We start from the raw sequence: 22,156 nt of genomic DNA, 5'->3' as shown, positions 1-22,156 counted from the left end.
CATATGAAACTAAGTTATTCTTGTTTACCAAGTACTGAGGACAGGGGATGTTTTTTGTCAATGCCCATTGCCATTGATATGATTTACTCCATAGATCATTATAGCTGAGCTTTAGAAAATGCTTTCTTTTATTTTTTCCTATTCACCTTTAGAATTGTATGTGGCATAAATGGCAGGGGTTTCATAGCAGGGGGGCTGCAGGGCTGACCTATGTGGGAGGATACCATGGACTTCCCTGTGTTGGGTACAGCCTTTTCCAGCCAGCTCCACAAAGGACAATATGGACACACTGCACAACTGAAACTGGAACCAAACAGAAGAGCATACTGGCACCTCTGCAAAAACATATTTAAGAAAGGTAAGTAGCTACTAGGGACAGGAGATACCAGAGCAGAGGAGGAAACGCAAAGGAAAACATGTCAGGAGGCACAAGTAGAGATACAGGAGGAGACGTGAGAAGGCACAAAAGAAGACACAGAAGGAGGCACGAAGGTGATACAGGAGACACAAAACAATGCACAAATGGAGATAGAGGGGGAGATAATGGAGTAGGCATGAAGGGAAAGACAGGAGATGTGTGAGGACACACAAAAGAAAACACAGGAGGAGGTACTCCTCTGAAGGGACTGCAACCCATGGAGAAATCCACGCTGGACAGGTACAATCCCTGAGGGGATTTCGGCTGGTGGAAGACCTACACTAAAGCAGTTGAAAGGAGTAAGAAACAAGGAGAGGCAAAAAGAGCAAGCCACTATGCACTAACCCCACTCTCCTGCACCACCCATCGCCTTACCAAAGGAACTGAGTATAACATAATGGCAAAAGCAAGGAGACTGGGAACTAGAGAGAAGTGTCTGAAGCAAAGTTGAGACAGACAAAGAGGGAGGAAAAGTGTTTTCTTTGGGTGTGTGTTTGACTATTTGTCTTGTTTCTCAATACCCAAATCAGTAATTAAAGCTTTTGTAATTGGCGATAAATTTAATTAAGTGAAATTCCTCAACTTGAGACAGTTTTGCGTGCAACAAGAATGCAGAATATTCCTAAGTAGCGCTGTGCAGCTATAATTACTGTTCACAATGACATGAACTGCATTTGGGTTTGTGCTTATTATTTTTCATTTTTAAGTACTTTTGAGTGCATATAGGGTTTTTTTTAATGTAGTTTTAGGCTTTGTCTGCATTAATAAGTAGTGAAGCACAAAAGAAGCAGATGAGTAGATGAAAGCAGTTGTTGGTAAGGTTGCTGTAGCTACTCTCATCATGCTTTAGGGGTTTTGCTCTGGACTAGATCTAGTCTGGTTCCCTGGCCTGGACATCCCTATTAGGCCTGTGCTTTGAAACTATCCAAAAGAAAGCTATCCCAGTGTCCTTTGCTTTCTGGACTGTGAGCTTCCAGTGGACCCTTTTATGAAATACCACACTGTAGCTCGCATGCATAATGGTAGCATGTTGCTGCGGCCTTTACAATTACATGTGGCCTCACACAAGGAAGCAAGCCTTGTTTCTGTTTTCTGCTTATTTTGTGCCTGCTAATCTACAAGTGAGCCCTGGTGCCTTCAAGTTGTTTATCAGTCAGAGAGACAAAATATGGAGAGAATGGCGCATGTAACCTTGTGTCTGGGACAAGTACTCTGGGAAGACATTGCAAAAGAATTTTCTTTTTTTACTCTTCTGGATGTCTTGTCATCTGAGGAAGAAGACAGGGATGATGAATTTCTGGGAGTCTTTATCATTGCAGCTGTTTAGTCCCTGGTTAGCCAGGGGTTCTGGGCTGTGGGAGACAAATCTTGTTTAGCAGAACCACGTAGTGGTTCCATGGAACCATGTAGCTAGATGAAATAGATAAGCCTACAACCATGTTTGAGAGAATAACTTTCAGCCCCTGGAGTTTTATAACCCTAGATTCCCATTGCTCAATGATCAGTTTGGGATGAGTAAGTCCACAGCGAGCAGAGTCGTGATCAAGGTTTTGGACAGCATCCTCTAAAAGCTCTACCCATGGACCATATATATGGGAGATGTCAGAAAGGTCATCTGAGTCTTCTCACCATATGGGTTTCCAAACAGGGCAGGATAGCAGTTGAAAGAGCTGTTGTGGTTTAACCCCAGCCAGCAACTAAGCACCATGCAGCCGCTCGATGACTCCCCCCCACCACCCAGTGGGATGGAGGAGAAAATAAGGAAAAGAAGTAAAACTCATGGGTTGAGATAAGAACGGTTTAATAGAACAGAAAAGGAGAAACTAATAATGTTAACATTAATAAAATGACAGCAGTAATAATAAAAGGATTGGAATATACAAATGATGCACAGTGCAATTGCTCACCACCTGCCGATCGATGCCCAGTTAGTCCCCGAGCTGTGATCCCCCCCGCCCCCAGTCCCCCCAGTTTATATACTGGGCATGACGTCAGATGGTATGGAATACCCTGTTGGGCACTTTGGGTCAGCTGCCCTGGCCGTGTGCTGTGCCAACTTCTTGTGCCCCTCCAGCCTCCTTGCTGGCTGGGCATGAGAAGCTGAAAAATCCTTGACTTTAGACTAAACATTACTTAGCAACAACTGAAAACATCAGTGTTGTTAACATTCTTCTCATACTAAACTCAAAACATAGCACTGTACCAGCTACTAGGAAGACAGTTAACTCTATCCCAGCCGAAATCAGGACAAGAGCACATCCAGTCTGATGTCTGTCACATAGCAGTGACGATTATAAACCTGAGACTGCTTTCTTGCAGGGCTTTATGAACCACTGAGATATTGGGAGGAGATTTCTTTTCATTGAAAGGACTCTTGATACTCATCTTTTCAGCGATCCAACATGAGACTCAGGGTACAGCGATACCTCCTTTCCAAGCAGGGATAGGATCATTTCTTGCATGTGGGTGCAGTATTGTCTGCCTGCATTATCAGAGATTCTGGACAGTCCAAGAGTATAATATACCAATAATAAAAATTTCTACTGATTTGTAATTGGGAATTAGTTTTGGATGTATATACATTTACACGTGTGCAACTACCTTTTTCATGTGAAAAATGGTGCATGTAAGTGAAGGGATTGCTGGAAAGCTTGTTAGAATGCATACTCGCATAAATGCTTTGCTAAAATGTTTGTCAAAGTAGGCCTCATAAAAGTTGCCACTCAGCTGCACGTGTGAGAATGTGCTAATACGTCTGGGTACAGCCAAGTGAAAATGAAGAAAGGTGTCTTTATTAAGCTACATTTAGGGTGGCAGGCTGCCCTGTGATAGGGTGGGAATATGAAAATCCAAATGAGAACGCAAGTGTTAAAGTGTTACCTTGTACCTGTTTGTCTGACCGGAAAAATAAAAAGGAACTGGAAACTATGTAGGCTTTGTACTGGTCTTTGGGTCATGTTTGCCTGCCAGTGCCTTTTCAGAGACACATAGGGATTACCATGTTGAGACAAGGATGTTGGCAGCATACCTTGTAGACAGTAAACCTGGCCTGAGGTCATGCCTAGGGTGATGTTTTATGAGACAAAGGTGATGGAACCTCTGAACAGAAGGTCTGCCAACACAGGGGTCTCTGGGTTCAATGTGTGCGAACTTAACAGCAGCAACTAATGGATATAAAATTAACTTGTAAGTGCAAAGTTTGGAGGTCTGCAACTTAGATATATCATTTGAAAATGTAATGTAAATACATTAAAACTTCGTTTAAGCTAGATAGAACAGAGAATATTCTGATCCCGTATGAGCTCGGGTTTTTTGTGTTGTGAACAGTGCCTCCTTTCCAGGTCCCTTTAGAACTAATGTTTTTTTCTTTTTTTATTTTTCTTTTTTGCTACCTAAACAGGAACCTTAATGAATGATAGAGGAAGTTTCTTTTCTTCTCCTCTGCAACATTACCATGCTTGTTAGTCCAGAAAATGTGTAATTAGAACCAAGAGTTGAATGTTGGGCTAAAGCTTTAGCAATTCACAAAAGCTAGGACACTTTATTACAAAAAGTAAATATGAATTTCTCTATGAAACTAGAATGTAGAATTGGCTTCTTTACCACATAGAGAAATTACAGTATAGTGAATCGTGGCAGCAATTATTATTTATCTCTGCCTCAAGGAACTAATGGTAATGTATGTTTCTACTTACAGAAGTTTTTGATAGGAAAACACTAAACCCATATCTAGTCATTGAAAGAACTCCTAAGTGCTTTTCATTCAGTGTTACTATTTATGTATTTAAAATTTCACTTCTATCTAGCAATAAAAATACCTGTTCATAACTTTGCGTAACAAGGGGGTGATATATGTTTTATAGATATGGGGAGAAGGGCTTCCTTTAAAGGTATAACATCCTAGCTCTGAAATTGTGATGCTGGAATGCCGCTGCAGGCTGAAAATAGCTTTTTCACTTGATCATGCCTGCAATACAAAATTTTTATCTACAAACTCTCAGAGGAGGTACTGATATTCTGTAATCTTATCTATCATATGTATAAGAAATTTGCAGTATTTTTAAAACCTCTTTTTCACTAAGTTCATAGAATCATCTTAAATTTCCCTTAAGTTTTTCTTAAAGAGACTTGCAAATGAATAGGAAGCCATTTGTTTTACACTGTGCATACATCATTGTTAAAAAAGAGGGGGGGAAGCACTTAATTTTATTTCTTATTAAAAACAAAACTGTAGCTGAATAGTTTTTAGGAAACGATAAGTAAGATCCATTCCAAACTGAATATGAGGAGGATGCTTGTGTGTTTCTACTTAGGAAATCCAGGATGAGCCCATATATTCAACACTGTAATTAGTTCTGGAGACCCCTTCTGAAAAAAAAAATAAATAAAATGAGAAGTTCAAACAAGAGTAGTACAAATGCCAAAAGCTATTGAAGAGCTTGCATGTAACAAGATTAAATTGACTAGAGCTACTCAGCTTTGCAGGTTGTACAGGTGGACAAGAGTGAGAGAAAAGTTGTGACAAATATATGAAATCAGGAACAGTATTGGAAAAAAAAATTTGTTACAGCTGAAGTGGGGATATGCACTGAAGTGTACATGGGTTCACAGAGATTTGGGGCAAATTCGTAAAGGAGAGATTCAGCAAAAGCTATTGGCCCAATGAACCGGTGTTACTGCCAGCTGATGCTCAAGAAGTTCCTAAACTGTTGAGTGATGCAACTGGAAAGGCCCATAGGAGAAAGATAGCTCTGAACTTGTGCACCTTATCTGCTACGGTTTACTCTTGAAGAAACATGAGGATGGATCTTTATAGCAATTTCAAGACAGATCCATATGGCCCACTGCATGATAGATTTGGATTTTAGTTTATTAATTATTGTATTAGTGGAGAACATGATCCTGTAACATAGACAGTCATTTTTCTGATGATCTGGGCAATACAGTCCACTGGAATGAGGGCTTTTAAATCAAACAGGTGCTTTTGAATAGTGCTGTATACTTTTTCCTGTATGATTTTCTTACTCTAGGAAATTCTGTTGCAATTACTACTTTAAACATAGCTACTCCCAGCTGTAGACTTACAAGGATGTGTTTTATAAGCCATGGTGGAACCACTTTTGGATCTGAAATCCTATAACCCCGTGCATTTCATTTACTGGATAAAAAAATTTCTTAGAAATCTTTTTTCTATTTGCCAAGCAGATACTGTTGAATTGTTGTGATTGCATAAAATGATTGTTGATATGAAATGGCTGAAGTATTACTAGAAGCTTTATATAGGTAAAATACTTTAATAGCATATGAAAGTTTTGCCAGAATTTTTCTTTGTATGTCTTTAAGAAATAGTTTCTTATAAAGTAAGGTTTTGGAAATTATAATGAATTTTCCTTGTCAATGCATTAAATTTGCCAGTTTTAATTATGTTGCCTGTGCTAGGAAAAAAAGCTATTTTTTTCTGTGGTTTGTTGCTTTGTTGTTTGGTTTCTTCCCCTCTGTGAAAATCTTACAAAGCAGGTCAGATCCTTAAAATCTGTAATATTTTCCTACGTTAGAATATTCTTTGCTTAGTAAGAATTTTTTTCTAGGCATTCCTCACTTTTAGCAAACATCAGATGGATTTTAAAATACAGTCAAAAGAGATGTAAAAGAAAGGAAACTATTGTTTGTATTTTTGTAGATGAAGGAACTTTGGCACAGATGCAACATGAGTAGTTTCACAGATTCTATCCTCATACTGATCTGTATGGATTTACCGCAATTAGTTACTCTGCAGTAATTGCTAGTCTTCCCAGTGAATAAAAGAAAATAGGTAAAATATCTTGCTTTTACTACTAAGTAAAGGTCATTGTCTAGGTAGTTACCTTAGAAATAGGTGGAGTGCTACAAATATGCCTTCCACCTTGGCAGCAATGCAGCCTGAGACTCTTCCAGAGTAAGATCTGGTACCAGAACTCTGAAATTCTCCACTATGGTGGTAGCTAACATGGAGCATAAAGAGACTGAAATGGCTGTTTATGGTAAGACTGTAGTTTCAAATATCTGGTCATGAGAGTATTTATTGAATTCCCTGAATATTTCATTTAGTTATATTAAGGACTTTTTCCTCTCTCCAAGTTTCTATTTAGCATTAGCAATAGATATAAGGAATTTCTATTTCAAACTATTTCTCTACTCTTTCTTTATACTTTTAATTATAAAAGTTAATGAGTAATTGTGTGCATCTTTGGATACACAGATTCCTATTATCGTAGGGAGTCATTACAAATTTTACAGTGAATATGGAATTTGAATCTGCATGCTCTTAGTCTTTTACTCAAGTTAAGTAAGTGACCTGTATGAATCTAGTCAGAGTATCAGGGCAGTAATACACAGCAAAGGTCTTTGTGCTCTAAGCACAGGGTATCTGTCTTCAATTCTTACTTAATATTTGCTGACATTACTACTTGAATAGAGGTCTAAAGTAGCAATAATAAGCTGCAATCAGCTGTGACAGAAGATTTTGTTCCACTACTGACCTTTTTCAGCGTTCTATTTCTCGGTGGCTTATGTTTTATATAAAAGGTTATGTCAGACACAAGAAATGAATTGCATTAATTGTTTAGCATAAAACTATAGCTATCATCGTAATTTTATCAGAGGGTAAAATAAGATGGTGTTAAGCATTTTTAATGTGTGTGGATTTTACTGATCAGTCCTTTAATTTTATTTCCAGTTTTACCATCTCAGTTTTCTTGCCATAAACATTTGTACACTGTTAAGGAAAAGTTACTCACTGTTTTCTCCCTGCTGAACAAAGTAAACAGGGACATCTGAGTAATACTGTGTTTATTCAAATCATATTTTAAAGCAGAGAAAGCTAGATTCACTCATGCTGGTAAAACCCAGCGAATGACATCTCCTTCTGCCGGCTGACTTATTGTCACCAAAGTGTGGAGAAAGCAGCTTTTGTTAACAACTTTTTATGACAGAAAATACCATAAATGTGCACCGAGTCAATTTAATAACATTGTTGACAACTTTTTTTATTGATGGTTATTGGGGCTGTGATAGAGTTTCTTGCAACATCAGGTGCGGAAAGGAACATTGATCATGGCTCAAATACTGAGATACTGTAAATTGAGAGTTAAAGAAGGATATACAAGATTAAACTTCTAAGAATTTCTTAATAAAGTTGCACAGATTCCTTTTATTTTTTGTTAGCTGAGGAAAGCAATTTGGTTTTCATTCAAATAAAAGATACAGAAAGTATATCTTTATATCTGTGCATCCAAAAGTGCTGCTTATTCTGGGGAAATCTAGTCAGGTTTTTTTAATTTTTTTTCTCGGAATGGTTACGTTACAGTTAATCTCTGGAATAAGTAAATGAGAGCTTATCAACATAAGAAATTGGATTACACTTTTTGTTTAAGTGCGTAATTTTAAAAACAATTTAGTGAAGTGCAAGCCTGGTTAAATTTTTTTTTTTTTTTTTTTTAGAATGATAGGAATGATAATGAAATTTTCATAGAAATATATCTTTTTTTTTTAACATCTCTGTGGAAAAGAAAAAATATATATATGATTGGAGAAGCCTAGAATCTAACCAAATACTTGGGGAGAGATGGGGGGGGGTGTTACAAATGTCTGAGTGGTTACGTGATTACCTGAAACTGTATACTGTATTTAGAGTCATGTCCTAATGTCTTTTACCAGCAGGTACAGAGGAATAGATTGCTATGTGTATTTGACAAGGTGTGAGTCAGAAGAATTTGTTGTCTGTTTTCCTTAGTAGGAAGAGAAATAAAATCATAGGACAAGTATCTTTGGGTATGTTTTGTGTGCGACACAGGCTACATCCATTTTTCATTGCACAAAACCAGACATTTTTAAAATTTTACTACTATAGTCATGGATTATTTATTTCCCTCCCTGCCTGCTCCCCCCCCCCCCCGCCCCGGTCATATGTTCTTTGATAGCAAGAATCATGACCAGCTGCAGAAGAGGTCACAGTTTACATAGTAATCTGCTTGGCTCTTACTAAGCAAGACAAATCTACTTTTTGCTGTTATTGGTGAAGACATTGGCCAATTCTGCTAAAACGTGTATATCCAGGCATGTTCTTAAGGCAAAATGCCAGTTTTATCCAATCCAGGAGAGGTCATACTCTCTGTACTTAATGGCTGAGTGAGTCTACACAGCCTGTGTATAACTGAGCCTGTATTTAACAGTTTTGTGCCTTGTACAAATACTTTGTTTTTCCTTGTGGCTGAAAGAAAGAAGCTTACTATTCCAAATGTTTATAGCAATCTTAATTTCTTCTTACCTTTTTTTTTAAAGGGGAAAAAAAAAAAAAGAGGAAGAAAGCTTTTGTGGTAAGCCTGTAATTGAAATGCCGGAATTCTCTGGCAGAACTAAGGAATTGAATATATATCATTACTGTGTGATAAGACATATCATCTGTAGACAATGGCTATGTCTAAACTGTAGGATCAAGCACCTTCTAGCTTCAATTTTAATATGTGTGGCCTGGTCACTTCTGCGTTTCTGTGGGGAAAACAATGGAGCACCCAAGTTAAGAGGGAACTACATTGCAATGTAGATGAGTTCTTGATCTGTATAATCAGACTAAGAGGACCGTAGGGAGCACCAGGGGAACACACTTGCTTCAGACAAGCCAAGTAAATATGTTTTGGTTTTGCCTGTGTGTAATGTGATGATATCTTATTTTAGCTGTCTTTGGTTTTCCCATTTACTCTAAAAGTTACTTAAGAGCAGAACAGATTTGTCTCTAAGTGATTGCAGGACATCAACCTCAATAGAATCCCAGTCTTCATTGGAGTACTCCTAATGCTACTGTCATAGAAACGATTGCATTTTTACATAGATGTAAACTTGATTCAAACTTACTAGTACTGTACTCCTACTTTAAGCATTATTGCTTATGTATTTTCTTCTACCATTGAGTAAAATAGCAGAATTTGTGTTTGGTTTTTATTTCAAATTCAACTGTCAGCTTTTAAATTCTTGCAGAATCATGTTTTAATAATGTTTTTAAACTGTTTTTAGAAACAGTGTCCTAGAAGCCTGAAGTTTCAAGAGGGAAGCCTAAAACTAAAAGACTAAGACGTAGTATAGAGCTGGCCAACTTGATTTGGCTTGCAAGTACGTATGGAAATGTCAATTATATTGGTTGCAAGGGTCATAAAATTGCATTCTCAGGAAAAAAAGAGAAATTGTTAGCTTGTCCAGTCTTCAGTATTCTGTTTTTTGTCTCATGCAATTCACTTCTAATGTGAAAACTAGTTCCACTGAAAGTGTGTATTTGCATAATTTGCATAGAGCTGCCCTAACACAAAAAAGAAAATGCAGATCAACTTGTTTAAACTTGGCAAAAATTATGTAGGTATCCTTTTTCACTACAAAAACTACATGAGTGTTATAACTCTTAGTTTTACTTAATTCAGGGTAGTAGTAAACTGTGTCTTTGATAAAGCTGTGGTTTGTGCATGAAGCAAGCAGAGACTGTTGTGAAAAATAAGTAGATTGATGGTTGGCTGTCTTAGCCAACTTTACTCGTTGTTGTAAAGGTATTTAGCAATGCCTTCCCACAGCATGCATTTCAAAAAAAAAAAAAGATTGCTTCACTGTTCTGTATGTAGTCTTATGTCTGTCTGTTGTAGGAGAATTAATTATTCTTCACGGACAGTGCACTTCATCTGGAAACAGTTCTGCTGAATCATTAGTCCTCACTTATTAGCTAGCTGAGTGGTTCCTTCTTCTGTTATTATGTTGTGGGTTTTTTCCTTCTTTGGGCCTTTTAGAGATTTAAATAATATTTAAGAGCTAGTGGCAGAAAGGTCATTAAAACTCTGATTTTGTGTTTACTTTGGATGGACAGTCTTTTATAGCTCACCTGCACTGAGCATCACTGCCATTAGGGGGAGGAATGAATCATTCCTGTAAGACTGCTTAAATTTAAAACTTTCTTTTTAATATCTCTTTTATAAAAATGTTTTTTACCTCGTTTTTAAGGACTTGGAGAGGAAGGAAGAGTTGCAAGATAGAACTTGCTTTGCATTTTAAAAAGGCTGATTTTCTTAAATCTTCAGGAGCGTACATTCAATCTTCTAATGTACGTGTCTATTGCATTTGATTTCAAAGTATGCTGTTTGGCATGTATAATGAGAGTATTTGGGTAATACAGCAGGAAAAAAAAGAGAAGTGAATTAAATGATGTATAGGAATAATTTACCTACAGAGTTCCATATCTCTTATATAATTCGTTCAAGCACCACAATCAAGACCAGTTTCTCCTGATACTTTTTTCCCTCCAGGATGAACCAGCGAAGTGTCTGTTAAGTGCTAGTTTTGAATAGTTTGCTCTGTTGTGATAATTTGATTTCCAAAGGCTGATATATTCAACTTGTCTTCATTCCCTGGTAGTGTCTGAAACCAACTTTTTGATAGCAAATTTGAAAGAGAATTCCATGAGAATATTTGACTGGAAAACGTAAGTTTGTATCACTGATGGTGTAGTATGCACTCAGCAAGCAAGTTATGTAGGGGCAAGATCTTCTCATTAGTCTTACTGCAGAAGGGGTCACCCTAGATCTAAGAGTGGTTAAAAGAAGATGAAACACTGGGAAGCTGAGCTGGACACATTTGCAGAACAGATTATTCTTCTGTGTTTGAGTAAACACATAAGCCATTGGCTTTCCACCTTATTTGTGTGTATCAGAGAAAACTTTATATTAATGAAACTTAGTCACTTGCATATGTAAATAGAAGAAAAGCAGATTGATTTTGTTGTTGTTTTTCAGAAAAACAAGCCTCTTCATTTTGCTTACATTTCACAACTACTGTTTACTAACATTCTGTTAAGTTCATACACTGCAGTAAAATCTGGCTGGTTTAATGCGTTTTTCATCATGTTCAATGGTTGATGTGATTTTCTGTCTTGCTTTTCTTTCTGGTCAGTTTTGGAGCATAGTCATTACAACTGCGTGCAGTTGCTTAGAGAGTACTTGATGAGTAAAAGACAGTTTTTATTATCAACTTCTTTTAGTAGAATTAAATCCATATTGCTACACAAAAACCAGATACATTAAGATGAATGTCTAGTGTAGTAATACAGAGGAGATGATAGCAGATATCCTCTATGGCCCGGTGAAGTTATGCAACACACTTTTTGGTGCTATATTACCTGTATCCCAGTACCTCTGCCAATGCTTACGTATTCTGCATTATTGAAACCTGTTGAACTGTTTGATGTTTAATAAATGGCAGAAATTATATATATATATATATATAAAAATAAATTATAGCCCTTCTGGAAATAAGCCACTGATTCACTTTGTTTTTAGCTGTCTCCTTTCTTTAAACAGAATTGACAAGTCAGTAGATTGAAAATTTGCAAAATGTCATTGTTCTGTTGTGGCCCACAACTAAAGTTTAAGGGTCTGATTTAGATTTTACTGAGGCCAAAGGTAGTGATCCACTGAGTGTGGGCTTTTAGTTGGATTAAGAGACCATATGCATTTATTCTAGATTGTGAAATAGGCTTGACTTTTGAAAGGGTCAAGAATTATGTTGGTTTATGTAAATAATTCAAAAATTTTAGCATATGAATATTTTGTTTGAAGAAAGTTACAAGTATTTTATTTAAGGGCTATTTTCCCTCCCCTTTGGCTGTGTTATCAAGGCAGCCAGTGAAAATATGTTTAACAAACAGTAAAATTCTCAGTTGGATCATGTAAAAAACCTAAGATTGTTATAATGTATTTTTTCATAGGCTGTATTGGATAATATGTCAAGAGTAAAGTTTGGAAAGATTTTTGCTTTGTGATAGCTGCTTGTATATCAAGAAACTCCATAGCAAACCAAATTTTAACATGATCTTTGTTGCTATGGAAATTAGGACTGCAGATATTTTTTTGTGTAGCTTACATAAAGGAAGCATCTGGTGTTTTGGTCTCAGTATGCTTTATTGATTTGCAGAAGTCAGTTTTATGTTAGGACTGGTTTAAGATTTTTTTTCCTTCATTCTAATATTGAGTAATCTCTTTGTGGATGTAGTGTAGTTTGAGTACTCAAAAATGAGAAGTTATTTTATGTTTATAAGTTTATAACCATTTATAAATGTCACTTTTTTTTATACACGAAGATGCAACGAGATTCCAGTTCAAACAGTTCTATTCCATTGTTTGCAGTGCTTGAGAGTTTGTGTCCATATGTAAACATGCAATTCAATTTACAGCTGTGTCAATAATTTTTCAAAGTTTTTGTTTCCAAATAGTCTAAAAAAACCCCAAACCCAACCCATCATTGAAATTGTTATTTATAATCGACTTGAGTCTTAATTTTTTTTCCTGGAATTTAATAGCTATTCACAGTAAGCAAATATTTCTCTTCTAGCTGTTGCATCAGTAAGTCACCCAGGAAATTACACTTCTTTCTGATTTGTCTTTCCTATTACAGGCGAGCTCAAATCTCTTGCTTCCTGCGCCATCATCGCTGTCACCACACTCCAAGCTAAGACTGCAAGGCGCTCTGAGCACTCCCCTGAATCCTCCGTATTTGTTCACTCCTAAAAGTGGTAAGTTTCTTTCTTTACTTCTGCACTCTCCGTAGGGAATGGGTAATAACTTCCCCATGGAAGTAATAACATGAGGATTTTTTTCTGCCTTTATAAATTTTGCTGTGCAGCTCTTTCAGGGAGTGTCCTGCTTGTTATATGTGATATTGTTTATAAAGTGCAGTGTGATACAGTCCAGTAATGATATATGTTCCCTTGTAATACTTTTTCTTTAAGCTGTACACTTATTTATTAGTGCTGTAAGTTCCTAGAACAGTATGAGATTGCAACCTTTTCTTAATTTAATATTTTGATAATATTTTAATACTTACTAAAGTATCTTAAATACAGACACTGAAAAACAATAAAATCATATTTTTAAAACCAGATGTACTGATATAAGAAAACAGTAGTAAGAAAAGCACTTAAGAACCATAGTGCTTGGTAGTTTATTTGCAGTTGTGTTTATTTTTAGGGGTTTGTTTCTAAGGATGTTTTGTATTCAGAGATTTCGAGAAAAAGGTAAGCAATGAAGTTGTGCGTTTTTCTGATACTTACTTTGCTAATAATATCTGTTGCATTGGTAATCACAATATTTAATAATAAAATTGGTAATTTCATGCCTTTTTCTCTTTTTTTGGGCACCTGTAAAATAAGACAAAAAATTGGAGCCTTAGTTTTAAAGTGGTTTTGTTTTGTATACTTGAGAAGAGTACAAAGAAGTCCAGGGGGAGGGTGGAATATATAATGAACTAAAAACAGGTAACAGAGATTTAAAATGTAGATAGTAAAGATAGGAATAGTCTCTATAATTATATAGAATTATCTCCCAAAGGCAGACAATTTTCTTCGCAAATCAAGTTATGATTACTTTTTCTGAGCAGCGGGGGAAAGGGTCCTTAGCATGGACTAAAAGATTGACCACTAGTCTCAGAATCACACTTAGTCAGTAATTCACAGTGTAAATGGCCATACTCCAGGTAACTTCTATATTTCCGTTTTCTACCTTAACAAAAGAGCTTAGAGCCAGAATAATACTCAGCTATTACACAACAGATGCTTCTTGTTTCCAGAGTGTGTAAATCTTACAGAAACAGTAGAATACATATGCTGTCTTACATATTGTGAGTATTCAAAATAAGTGGACCAACCCTTTAAAGAACATTAATAAATACTTTAAATTGTTTTAAATGCCTGTACCTAATATTGCTCAAACCAGTGCATTTTATTGTCTTGAATTTTACTTTATGCAGAAGCACAGATAAATGCGTTGATGGAGACTTCTTAAATAGCATGAACAAACATAGATATATGTTATAGCTGTTCATGTGTGCTCCCAATGTAGTTTCCAAAACTGACTAATACTTCAAGATGATCCACAGGTACACGATATTATTTATGCAAGGGAAGTATAGTAAAAAAGACATACATTTTAATGGTCTTTTAACAGTTAATGAAAGCAATGAGAAAATGAAGATTTTTAGGGGAAACAACCATAAAAATGCTAGTGGACCACAAGTGAAATAGGTTTTCCTGTAAGAAAATATTTTAAAATCCTAAACGACTTCCTTGTCATTTGGGAGGTCTCCAAGTTGTTCTACTGTGATAGCTGTTTTCAGTGAAACATATGAGAAAGATGTACTCATCTATTTTACCTTTCCCCGTTGGTTATAAAGTGTGAAGATAGGTGCTCATGTTCATAGCTCCTAACTGCCAGTTTAGTTTTACTTTTGAATAATGGAAAATCTGTACTTAAGCAGATCTATTCATTTATGGATTGTGCTGGAAGCACAAAACCTTTTTTTTTTTCCTGTCTTGGGTTCATATACGCAATATGTATGCTTTTCTGTACTTACATTATTGGGATGTTGCATTGTTAACAACTGCCTGTAATACAGAAATCCTTCATTTTTGTCCAGCAGATCATTACATATTCCTGAGGGTTATGTTGGCAGTTATTCAGTCTTCTCATTCTCACGCTTTCCTGTCACCTTTTGCTGTGTATTTAGTGCTTCTTAAAGCAAAATGCAGAATTCCCATTACAGTGAAGTCCTTACAGGCAGCATGTGTTAAACTCTGTTAGCAATCTTTTTAACCGTGTAACTGGTGTATATGCATGCTTTATTAACTTAATAAGGTTGTAGCTGATGTCTTGTGATATGGACAGTGTAGTAGCCTGGATACATGCAGCACTTTCTTCTTTTAACAAGACAATTATCTAGGACTTGCTTTAGGTAGGAAACAGTGGAAAAATGGGGTATCCACCTTTGTGATTTATGGGCAGTAGCAGTAATACTGCAGATCTTTCCTGACTTTTAAATCTTTCTGTATCCAGATATATTTGCAGAAATAGCTGTAAGTGATTTTGTAATACTTCAAATAAAATGAACGAGCACGTTTAAAAGGCATAGTAGTGAACATTACTTTTAACAGATGGATTCTGTGTACTCTCAAACACATAGTACGTTTTGGCTTTTCTTCAAGGGCATGCTTTCACATGTATATGGGCTTTCATGAAGCCCTAGTCCTTGTTCTGCTATTTACCTTCCTCACTTCACTCAAGATCAGTTATCTCATGGTCACTGAGGCAGGACTGCCTTTGTCTTCAACCAGTTCTGCCTTATTATTAGCATGCTCAGGGGTGCAGCCCCCTTAGTCAGTCTGTTCAGCATCTGCATCAAAAAGTTGTCCCCAGCACATTCCAGAAGTCTGAATTGCTTGTAGCCCATGGTTTTTGTCTCTTGAGCAGATACTGAGGTGGTTCAAAACCTCCATGAGAGTCACGGCCTGTGATTTCAAGACTTCTTGCTCTGTTTAAAGGTGTTTTTATCCACTTCCTCTTCTTGATCAGGCAGTCTGTAGCAGGTGCCCCCCACAATGTCCATATTTTTGACCTCTCTTCCAATTCTGACCCATTCGCTCTTGACAAACCTGTCACCTGCTCTGTAGCTCTATGCATTTGAGCCTCTCCTCCCTTCCCTACAGCACTCTCCATTCTTGTCTTCCCTATCAGTCCTTCCTAAAGAGCATGTGTCCACAGGCTCTCACAACATTGCAGTCAAACAAGAAACATAAATATATTTTATGTGAAGGAAAAATTCATGAAACACTGAAAATATGGCTCAATGCCACTTATCATTCTAGTATAGCCCCTTCCCTCAGCAACACTATTTTGTGAAAGCAGACTTGAGTTACTTGGAAACCACTTGGGTTCATATGTCCTTGATTATTTCATAGTGTGATAGCAAAGATGCCTCTTCTTATTTCAGTCTTTCCTCTGTTCTATAATGAGCACCCCTTTCTGATTATTTAATTAATATTACAAAAAGGTGAATTGTTACCTGCATGAAGTGACTCCATATAGAGTGAAGCAGTCTGCTAGTGTTTGGGTTTCTGCATGCCAGCTGCTGTAACCTCCAGTTGTAAACTAATGTCAGATCCTTCCTTGTCTCCTTAAAGAGTTTGTTCAGTTATGGTTTTTTTAATCCCTGATCTTGAGTTTTACATGCGATACTTAGATATCCTATCTTTGTTCTAAATTAAATAATTTGTTCTTTAGTCATCAGAGAGCTTCAGCACCTTTCTCAAGCATAGAATGTTTTTTATGTGAGATGAGTAAAGACAAGATCACGGTATCATCAAGGTGGGAAGGTGCCTCTGGAGACCATGTAGCCTCAACCCTCCTGCTCAAAGCAGGTTCACCTAGAGCAGGGTGCTCAGGACCCTGTCTAAAGGGGTTTTTCTATGTTTAAATGGTATTTTCTGTATTTAAGTCTGCATTGGTGCATGAGATTATTCCTCCCCAAATGCAGGACTTTGCATTTCCCTTTGTTGAACTTTGTGAAGTTCTTGTTGGACCATTTCTGCAGCCTGTCAAGGTCCCTCTGAATGGCAGCATGTCCCTCTGGTGTATCAGCCACTCCTCCCAGTTTTTTTTATCATCTGCAAACTTTCTGAGGGTGCACTTAGTCCCATCATCCAGGTCATTAATGGAGATGTTAAATAGTGTGGGCCCCAGTATCAACCCCTGGAGTGTACCACTAGTGACTGGTCTCCAGTTAGATTTCATGTAAGTGGTTACAAAACTCTGATCCCTGCAGCTCAGCCAATTTTCAGTCCACTGCAGTGTCTGTTTGCACAGTCCATACTTCATCAGTTTGTGTATAAGAATGTTATGGGAGACAGTGTTGAAAGTCTTACTAAATTCAAGGTTAACATCTACTGCTTTCCCATCAATGCTATAGAGTGCTGTGCAAGAGATATATTTAAAGTTTTGTCAAGAGTGTGGTTAGAATTACTAGAAAAAAGTAATGAATTTTGACAAACAGTAATTAAAGAAGTAGGTACCACAAAGCAGATAGAAGACCTGGATGAACTTGTTTCTTATGCATTATGTATAAAGCACTTCATTAGAAAGATTTCTTAAAATTTAACAAAATTAATTTAAATTTAAGGAAATGTGTGTTGTGTGCCTTCCTCTCACAAAGGTATTGTTAAATTTGAGAGGAAGGCATGGAACTTCAGTTTTCTTACTGTCCATCCTGATAGTCTGTCAGTTGGAATTTTTCATTGAGAGTGTAACTCATTTTACCATATCAGGGTTTTTTTGTCTGCTTCAGTGAAGCTGCAGCTATGCTGGTAGCTATTTCAGTTTTTTGAAAAGTTTGCTAGATGTGTGTCTTCGGAGAAAGTCATCCCCTTTGAGTTTTACCTTTGTAATTTGGATTCATAAAGTCTTATGGCTGGTCCTATTTTTCGCTCTAGTCAGATTTCTCCATGTTGCATATGTAGCAGATTACTCATTCTTACTTGATTATTGCTTAGGGAATCTGTCCCTAAAAGTATGTAATATGTAAGCTGAACTGATTTTCTTCTTTCTTTTCTTTTTTTTTTTTGTAATAAGAAAATTTGTCTAAGACCTGTATTTGATAGTCAGAATTGAGGTTTTACTTCCCTTGTGCTGCATAGCTCTACTTAGGCTCATGCTTCAGTGCTAATTTTATCATACCTGTGCTGCAGTACTACTCTGCAGCACTGCACTGTAGCATTATCCAGGACTTTGTCTTAGACATTGCTGTCTTTTCCTTGTCATGTTCTCATCTTTGTACCTTCTTCCAGGATAATACATTTCCTATTTCTTATTTTTTAAACAAAAAAGGAAGTAGCAAAAGCTCCAGCTTTCAATTACCCGTTCTCTGAGAGACATTAAAATCCCCTCTGGTTTTGTTTGCCTTCCCTCCTTAAGATTGTGAGCATCTTTGGACAGTGAAATCACATTCCTATACTCTCAGACACTGTTTTGCAGATCCATGGCATGCCATGAAAGAAACGGCCTGCATTTTTAGGCTTTATTCAGCAGCAACTCTTCAGTAACTCCCACTGTGTTCAGGGCATGTTTTCTAAAATAAGTTTTAGGTTTCAAGTAATTGTAATTAGCAGGGACCCTAATTGTTAACTATGTGGGAGATTGAAGCTTGACTATAAATACTGCACAGATTTTTTCACTAAAATTTTGACTTCAATAAAACCAGTTAATTAAACCTGCTCTTAAAAATTAATTACGTATGTGCTAGAAACATGATGGTTCTTGTATCTTTAAAAAATCTCAAAAACAAAAAAACACTTTGGCAGGATTGAGAACAATTAGAAATTCTCTTTCCATTAACACAACTGACAGTCAAAGGTGTTTTCCACCTATATAAAGTGAAAGCTTCAAAGCACCCTCTGAAGATAATAACAAAACTGGCTTTTCATTTAAGTCCTCCGTTATATTTGATAGACTATTTAAAACTTCTTTTTTCAGTCTCAAGCAAACAGTGAAATAGGTTTCTACACCAAAGATATCAAAAATATTTATGCATCAACTAAATGCTCTTAGAATACTATCTTGATTCTTGGTTTTTTTAGAAGCAGAAAAAGGAGGTACATCAAGTAGCAAAATTCACGTTTTTGCAGAGATACTGCAGAAACAGTCAAAAGTTACATCCTCATACCTGTGTTTGTATCATTGATTACTTTTTTTCAATATTTCATACTTTCTTCCCAACTCTATAACATCTGTCTTCAGTACCACCACAGTCCTGGAGGACTTTAACGTTTTTATTTGTTTGTTTTGGGGGGTATTAATCTTGCCTCTCACATAATTTTGTGCCACTTAAGGAAGAATGTGTGTAGAAAGCTAGTTCAGTGTGGCCTTATTCTTTTCATCTCTTAACAAGAAATTGTTAGGGGAAAAAAAGACTCATGCAAACTATCATTGAAAATGTATCAAATGAACAATTGAATTCAGTTTTACTATTAGGATAGCTTAGTTTTCTAATTTGAGAATAAACAGTAATAAAATGTCCTGAAGAGATATTAAAAAAGATGACAGTATATATTAATTGAAGGTTGCATGTGTGTGTAATATATAGTCCAAGTATAACATGAAATACAATATTTGTAGATATCTCTGGCTATGTTTGGATACAGGTTGATGGCATTTTCAAAGAGGACTGAAAGAACTGATTGGCAAACGGAGAATGACTCAGAGAAAGCATGCGGTACAGCCAGCAGCATTGCTGGCTTTCCCACACTACTGTGCTGAAGTTAGATAATGCTGACCTTGGGGGACCATTCTTGTTTAGTGGGAGTGCCAGTAGGAGCGCCAGTTGGAGAAATCTGTTTACTGGGGATCCAATCCATGCAGGCGAATTGAATGACACACAGATCACTGAATAAGTACTTTTTTTTTTTTTTTTTGATCCTAACATATTACTGTAAATACTCTATTTTATCAAATTTTAAAGTAGGAGTGAGATCTCATTCATTTTTTAAGAGAAATAGCTTGAGTGTGTGTAAAAGATCTCTTGTGGAGAATATAATCATAAGAAAAGAACTCTTGATTTTGTCTTGAAAGAATCTGGGTATATCCGTTCACTGTTAAACTGTAATGTGTGTTCCCTCATTAGCTCACCCAACAGCTTAATTTAGATTTGCTGTGATTGGGAAAGCAATTAAGCCTGCAGGGCTGCACAGATCAGAGCTATGGAAATGGTGTAGCAATTTGCCATAAAGTCTAAGTCACTTTGAGATACTTCTTTTTAGCCCCACATCTTCTTAAAATTGGGGCAGGAGGATATTGTGGTGAAGAGTACCAAATACATACCTAAAAGTGGCTCAGTACCCACACTATTAGTTGAAAGTGGTTTGAGTGTAATACAAGCTGCTAGGAGGAATAGGTGATGATGGAAACTAATTTTCCTTACTTTTAAATATGAGAATGTGAGATTATTAAACATTACCTACTTTCTTTTTGTAAGCAAAGACAGTCTCTCAATTTCATTAGTATCAGTGAGTCTGCTGGGCGGGGTTTTTTTGTGATACTGATTAAGAAAATAATGAAGTTACGTTGAGGCCTGTGCAGAAGGGTTTTAGTAGTTTTTTCCCTGGTGGCCTGATATATGTTTATCTTTTCTTATTTATCCTTACTACTACAGAGGGAGAAATGCAAGTTTCCTGTTCACTATGGGATAGTCGTAATGGCCTCAATGTGATCAGGCAGTCCAGTGGGGGAAATATCTTTGATTAGTAGTCTACTACCAGTTGTCTATAAGTCTTAAACTTTATAGAAATACAGAACACCTATTAGTATGTCCTGTAGAGGTGCTGCCAAAATAGAAGGTGGTCTAAGAATACATAAGAAGAAATGCTTGCAGAATGGTTAGCTTCCTGCAAGCTACAATCTGCTTATAGAAGATTGTCATGTGTTTGAAGAGGGTGAATGTGCATTAAGATGGAAGAAATATGTGCCCAATACTTGTCTCACTTCTCAGTTATCTTTCTATGTTTTTATGCAATTTGCTGTTTTCCTGCTCTGTCATATATTTGGAGAACTGATCCTGCCTGACACATTTTTCAGAAATTTAACCATTTAAAAATTTTCAAGAGAATTCTTCTAACATTTTTATGGGGCTGGAATTTTTTTGAAATGTGGCCTTTTCATTTAATTATTTTAATGGGACAGTGGTTCTAAAAAATGGAAAATATTGCCTATAATTTTCTTTTGCATTCCTAAATGTAGAAATATGAATTGGTTTTTGTTGTTATAACAAATATCTAATTGCAACTTTGCAGAATTTTCACGCTTTGCTGTAATTTGTAGAACTCAGTTGCTTCTAACTCTTTGATTGGATCAAGTATGTATGTTTTCCATCTTTTGGAAACTGAATTACTTAAACACCCCCACCACCCCCCAGTTTGGATAACAATAACTTATGAAAACTGTTACGAGAGAGTGCATAAAACTAGCACTTTGTAAGTGAATAAACTTGGCTTATTTTAGTCCCCAGTTTTTCAGCATATTATTCTGGGGTTTTATTTTCTATTAACCAAAGATAATACCTTTATGTTCATTACAAGGCTTTATTTTAACTATAAAGCACTGCATAGTCACAGAGGAATTATGATAACGGATTAAGTTTTAGATTCAAGTACCAGATTTTTTCTTTACTTTTCAAAAGAGGGTAAGAGAACTGAGTAGAGACAAAGTACCAGCTAAACACCACAGATCAGCTCTTCAGCAAGTGTGAACTGATTTAACTACATTGAAGTTAGGTAAAAATATTTTTACCAAAAGCAGAAGAACATTAGGTCTAAAATGTTTTTTAATGTATGTCTGTGTGCTAATTTGAATGGGAACTCCCCTGGGGAAAATGATAATTCATTTTAAGATAGTCGTGTATCTCACTTTTGCTTAGGGTAAAGGTATAAGAGAGAAGGGAGAAAGAAAATAAAACTTTTCTAGTATTATTATTATTTGCTCATAGCAGAATGGAAGAACTGAAAAATTCAACTAAAGAATATTTTTCTCAAAGTTAATTTTCTTTCAAAACAATAGAAGCATCCATCACAAGAATTTTTTTTTTTTTTATGCCTTTCTGGTTCTTTTATAAGCTATTTTGCCATATGATTTACATTTGAAGAAACTGTGTCTCAGTTTCTTCAGTGCAAATAGATTACGAAGGCTCAGTTGTCACCTGCAGCCAACCTTTGCATGTACTTCCCTGATCTTACTCCTTCTGCTCAGTCACTAGAGCCACTAGAGTCTGGGATGTTCCACCTTGCAGCCGACTTTGGCAGAAAATAAAAATTAAGAGTACCAGGACACAGCTGTGCCCTCACTATGGCTTACAGGCAGTTCA

At 36.4% G+C, this 22,156-nt stretch overlaps 1 protein-coding gene across 11 annotated transcripts in view; it reads left to right on the top strand.

Annotated features, from left to right (window-relative positions):
• Positions 1 to 22,156, top strand: part of AHI1 (Abelson helper integration site 1) — a 100,137-nt gene that overhangs the window by 36,529 nt on the left and 41,452 nt on the right. For 7 of the 11 annotated variants that reach the window (XR_008234766.1, XM_052784430.1, XM_052784435.1 and 4 more), the window contains exon 19: positions 12,878 to 12,995. Coding sequence is in view for 10 of the 11 variants with exons in the window: in XM_052784430.1 (XP_052640390.1) it covers positions 12,878 to 12,995 (118 nt within the window). In the remaining variant the exon portion in view is untranslated. Of the gene's footprint in view, positions 1 to 152; positions 2,347 to 12,877; positions 12,996 to 13,449; positions 13,497 to 19,445; positions 19,666 to 22,156 lie in introns of those variants that run through there. The other 4 variants (XM_052784438.1, XM_052784439.1, XM_052784440.1 and 1 more) reach the window with 4 other exon arrangements.

The sequence above is a fragment of the Harpia harpyja genome, chromosome 4 (genome assembly GCF_026419915.1).
Source record: "Harpia harpyja isolate bHarHar1 chromosome 4, bHarHar1 primary haplotype, whole genome shotgun sequence".
NCBI classification, from domain to species: domain Eukaryota; kingdom Metazoa; phylum Chordata; class Aves; order Accipitriformes; family Accipitridae; genus Harpia; species Harpia harpyja.
Note: the sequence above shows the minus strand (reverse complement) of the source record. Positions and strands in the feature narration are given on the sequence as shown.